This window comes from Poecilia formosa, unplaced genomic scaffold, assembly GCF_000485575.1.
Source record: "Poecilia formosa unplaced genomic scaffold, Poecilia_formosa-5.1.2 Scaffold724, whole genome shotgun sequence".
Classification (NCBI taxonomy): domain Eukaryota; kingdom Metazoa; phylum Chordata; class Actinopteri; order Cyprinodontiformes; family Poeciliidae; genus Poecilia; species Poecilia formosa.
In genome coordinates, this window is record NW_006800663.1 from 5,100 (window position 1) to 10,464 (window position 5,365).

A 5,365-nucleotide genomic window follows, 5' to 3' on the forward strand; every position below is an offset into this window, starting at 1 on the left:
GGCTCAGATCAGACAGCTGTTAATAACAAAGTATGACGATCTACGTCATGATTCTATGTCGCTGATTAAATAAAATTATATCGTAATGACGGCGTTTACTTGACAGATATAGCCGTCAGTTCGTGCTAAGCGTATGACAATCTGACAGAACAAATAAAAGTACTTATTGGACTTTTATTTAAGAAATATTCCCCTTCAAGATACGTTTACCTAACTATAGAATAAATGCAATGCACATTATGCAGAAATGAGAATTAGAAAATCGGACATAAAACCATTGTTTGAATGGAGAGGATAAGGACAAGGCGCCGCCTAGTGTCTACGTGCGGTATTGATGTTTTGGAACCGTATTTTATATAAACGTCCCACCCACACAGACATTCAGACATTCAGATAGTTTTAATACAACATTCAGAGATGCAGACTTTTTCTAGAAAGGTTAAATAAATAAAAAATCACCACCATGATAGTTTAAAAATTTTAACACTGATTTAATTATAGAAGAAAAAACATCCATAATGTTCGCAGTGAACGTTCAGACAACGTCTGGTGAACTGATGTTTACCATTGGCTAGCTGGTTGAGGGTTTGCAGACTGAGAGGAAAATGTTTTCTATGAAACTTTCTGGAACAGTTTCAGGCATCGATCTTCTAAGAAGATTTTTATTTCTCACTCTGCAGCGAAAAAGGATTTTAAAAGTATTTCTGTGTGTTTTGGTGGTAAAATGTGTTTCAGCACTTCTTCTTTCCAGTTTCACTTCCTCCTCTGGATTCCTTGAGGAATCCAGAGGAGGAGGAGGAGCCGCTGCTTTCTGAGAACAGCTGCTGATGATGAACATATAAACAGAGCCGGTTGGACCGGTCCGGCACACTTCCAGAACCTCCGGAACCATGAAGATCCAGCTGATCCTCTGCCTCCTGGCTCTCCTCTGCTCCCTGCGGTCCAGCTCTGCAGGTCAGAAACTTTCTCCTACTCCTCTCCACTGATGGAGAATCTCCTCCTCCTCCTCCTCCTCCTCCTCCTCTTCTATGTCTCTCTACTTCAGCTGTGAATCTGTTGTTGGTGCTGAAGTTCTGGTTCTGTTCGCAGCTCCAGTCGGACCGGGCGAGATACTTGATGTCTGTTGCCATGGCAACGGCAAGACGCAGATTCCCAAAGGGAAAGTGAAGGAGATGAAGAACTCTCCGATTCACTGCAAAGTCAGATCTGTCATGTGAGTTCACCACAACTTTAATAAATTACTAAAATAATGACTGAAAACAGAATAAATATAATAAATCAGCATCAAAACGGAGATTCTGGGCTTCACTGACCAGACTGCTGCTGGATCCACATGACTAATGAAACTAAGCCAGCGTTCCAAAATAAAGCTCCTATGTTCTCTTCAAAATAAAAGTCTCAAATTGTGATCAGATTAGAACAAATCTGCATTATTATTATTATTATGATTATTATTATTATTATTAAACCAGGATGGAAACAATGATTCTGTTGGCTTTTAAAGATGCATAAATACCAAAATATGAACTTTGTTCTGGTGTTGGGCGGTCAGCCGGCCCGGTTCTGACCCAGAAGTTGTGTGTTCTGCCAGCCGGTCCGGTTCTGAACCTCCTGCATGTTGTTCTCCTGCAGAGTCACCACTGAGAGCAACAAGAAGTTCTGCCTGGATCCCAACTGGACCTGGACCCAGACACTGCAGAAAGAGTTTAGGAAAGAAAAACGGCTCCACTGAGATCTGGATCTGGGTCGGAACCGAGTCTGCTGGAGCGGGAAGAACCGATTGGATGTTTTAACGACACACTGGACGTGTCGCTGATAGTTCTCCATTTTTACTGCTAATTTATGATTTTAATGAACGTTTGGCTTCTTGTTTTTTGTTCGTCTGCTAGTAAAACATGCTCAGTATTTATTTTGAAACAAAATATTTACTTTGCTAACAAAATATATTTTTGCTATGACAGGGTAATAACCTAAATTAATGCTGTTTATTTTGAATGTGTAACTTTACAAACAGGAACCATTTTGTTTTATACAGGTTAGTTCTGAACTCTAATTTATGGTTTTAGAGAAACTTTGGCTTCTTTTTACTTCTTGTTCAGTTTGTCAGCTGAAAACATGTTGCTGAAAAACTACTCACTCATTTCACAATAAAAGCTTTACTTTTCTATTTATTGTTCTGGCTCTTTACCTTCAGTCAGTCATGACTCCAAAAGTTTTCTGTTTGATTCCTTTTTCTAGAGGCAAGTATAAGAAACCGTTGTTTATTCATTTCTAAGCAAATTATTTACAAGCCTTTAAAGCTTCAGTAAGTGAAGCTATCATTAGTGTTCAAGCTAAATGTTAGCGAGCTGATTATCAAGCTTGAAGCTAAATATTTTAGTAAACAGTGTAACTATTGTTTACTAAGCTATATCCAGTTAGCAGGTTAAATATTTGGCTTCAAATTAAATATTTAGTCAAGGTTATTAGCAAGCTATATCAAATTAAATATTCAGCTTGGAGCTAAATACTTAACCAGCAAGCTAATTATCAAGTTTGAAGCTAAATATAATTAGTGATAAATATAAGTTAGCAAGCCATTTTTAAGCAAGCAAAATATTACTTAGCTTAGAGAAAATCTGAAGCTACATGTCTTAGCTGGCAAGATATCTAGTTAGAAAACTAAATATTTAGCTTTACGCTAAATATTTAGTTAGCAAGGTAAATGTTCTGGTACAAACTAAATTCTTTGAGTTATATATCTAATTATCTAAAATGCTAATGAAATACTTTGATTGAAATTAATATTTATAAATGAACGAATAACATGTTAACCCCTATTTTTTTCTCTTAAGACAAGCTAAATAACCACAATTATTTGTTAATTAGGCAAAAATAAAACATTAATATCAGAATTAAGTCATAATATTAGAAAAATCAAGTTGTAATTTTATGAGAACACAAAAAATAAAAAATTCAAATGAGGAATGTTGAGCATCTTATGAAGTTCTTTGGTATTAATTTTACAGATAAGGAAATAATCTTTTAACACATCAGCATCAGATTATTATCAGCATCAGGACTTTGAAACCACTGAACAACAAATCCTGATAACTATTGAAACTTTTTTCTCAATAAAACAAATTCTTCCAGTAATTTTAAGGCATTTTTCTTTATTCTGCTGACATTATAACTACATCCTTGTAGTTAAACACGAATTCTCATATCCTGATCCAAACACTCTGTGACACAACTCACAGGGATGACTGACATAAAAGCCACTTTTTGAAAATAAGTGGCTAAGTAAGTGAAAAGGAAACCAAAACCTGATTTAAATCAGAAATGAGGTCTCTCTGATTCGTTCTTGATAAATTCTCACAGAGACAGGAGACGGGTTTCCCCCAGAAAACATGTTAAGCTTGGCAGTACAGGCACTAGGGCCGTTAAAAATTGTGAAAAGCTACAAAAATTATGAGGTGCGTCTTGAGTAGACGTCATGATTGGGAAATGATAGCATGAGCTCAACAGAGAGGTGCAGGGACGCATCATTTCGTCAGCTATAAACCCAGCTTACTGGTGTATAAAAAACTGATGTCAAATAAATAAACAATGATTGAGCCTGGTAACCCGCCAGGCTTATAAAACACTGGGAGAACAAAAGGTGAACTTAGACACTTCTCAGCTCAATGCAACATTTTGGAAAATACACCCGTAAGAAGATGTTTAAACTGAGACAAGATGGTGAAGGTTTGCTGAGTAAGCACGATTCCTGGAGCGGTTTTAAGTTCCTCTCGGCTCCAACTCATGTTGAGAAACTCTCTGGCGTGTGGACCTTCATGTGCTGCAGCAGGTAGCTGCTCCTATTGAAGCCCCGCCCACACAGTGCACATGAGTACATCCTGTGGCCCGTGTGTGTGACCGAGTGCTGCTTGAGCGAGGACTTGTCTGTGAATCGCTTCCCGCAGGCGGCACAGGCGTACGGTCTCTCCCCGGTGTGGCTGCGGCAGTGCACCATCAGGCTGCTGCGGTGCTTGAAGAACTTGCCGCAGGTCTGGCAGGAGAACGGAGCCTCGTTGGTGTGCGTGCGCAGGTGGACCCGCAGGTTGGACTTGAAGGTGAAGGCTTTCTGACAGGTGGGGCAGCAGAACGGTTTCTCCCCGGTGTGGATGCGGTAATGCGCGCGCAGCTCCGACGCTTTGTTGAACGCTTTGCCGCAAACGTCACACTTCTGAGTCCAGCTGGATCGCTCAGCCCTGCTGTGGTTCTGATCCGGCTTCCCAGCCGGTTCGAAGCGTTTGGGCCGGTCTTGGCTCTCAGCTGGCAGAAAGCAGTCCTGACCCGGTTCCGGTTCGGGTCCGGCTCCTTCGTAGGCCAAAGCCGCAGCGACCGTTTCGGCCTCCTGCTTCAGAACCGGCTGCTCTTCTTCTGGGCTGATGCGCAGCTCCTCTTCTTCCTCTTTGACCTGTAGAGGTTCTGGTGCCTCCAGGTCCAGGCTGCGGTTCTGGATCTGGAGGTTCTGCTCATCCATGTAGGGAAATGGCTGCAGCAGCGGGTCTGGAGAGAGAAGATGAGGCGGGTCAGATTAGAGTTCAGACTCTGACCGCTCAACCGGGCCGGAACCAGAACCTTCCTGATGTTTGACTATCATCTCAAATATCACACATATACAGACCTGTCACAATAACAAATAATCCTGGACGATAAATCCTCCCAGAAGTTATCGTGATAAATGACAATATTGTTTTAAGATCATTTTAAAGTAATATAACAATAATAACAAAATAGCAATTCTCAAAGATTAATAAACCTTAAATTATAAAGTTTAACAATGGAACTGGGAGATATAAGTGTCCAAAATAAATAAACAAAACAACAGAAACAACAAATTAAATGAATTATTACATTTCTAAACAAAACTGTCCTTAAAAAAGGGCTGGTTGAGACCAAAACACCAAAAACACTGGAGACTTTTTTCATCCAGTTTCTGGTAGAAAGAGAGAAAAATAATAAATCATGCAAATGGACATTATTGAGCCTGTTTTAAATTATCATGCAATTAATTGATTTACTGATTATTGCAACAGGAATTTGTATTTTAGACCAAAAATATAAAACTACTAGAAAAATATGGAATCTGATCTGATGACCCATTATTTTCAAATGATATGAAATTATTTGTTTTATTGTATTTGAATATTGGTATAATTTTTGAGTAAGAGTTGATATTTTAGTAGTGAACATTAATTTTTGGTTCAAACGTTACGGTTGTAAGAGTGTGGTTTGTACATACAGTGAAACTTCCAAAAAACCTAACTGTCCATCAGTAGAGCCACAGTCCTTCATTTGGGGATATATATATATATATATATATATATATATATATATA

General features: G+C 39.0%; 2 protein-coding genes across 2 annotated transcripts in view; one reads left to right on the top strand and one right to left on the bottom strand.

Moving 5' to 3' along the window:
• The first annotated feature begins 782 nt into the window (after positions 1-782).
• On the top strand, positions 783-2,162 carry LOC103131151 (eotaxin-like). Its single transcript, XM_007542735.2, has 3 exons — positions 783-954; positions 1,090-1,213; positions 1,633-2,162. The coding sequence occupies exons 1-3, from the start codon at positions 891-893 to the stop codon at positions 1,730-1,732; spliced, it is 288 nt and encodes a 95-aa protein (XP_007542797.1). The 5' UTR covers positions 783-890; the 3' UTR covers positions 1,733-2,162.
• A 970-nt stretch (positions 2,163-3,132) lies between these two features.
• The window catches only part of LOC103131152 (zinc finger protein 2-like), a 3,678-nt gene continuing 1,445 nt past the window's right edge, over positions 3,133-5,365 (bottom strand). The window contains exon 2 of the mRNA XM_007542736.2: positions 3,133-4,533. Within this exon, the coding sequence (XP_007542798.1) occupies positions 3,782-4,533 (752 nt within the window). The 3' untranslated portion in view covers positions 3,133-3,781. The remainder of the gene's footprint in view (positions 4,534-5,365) is intronic.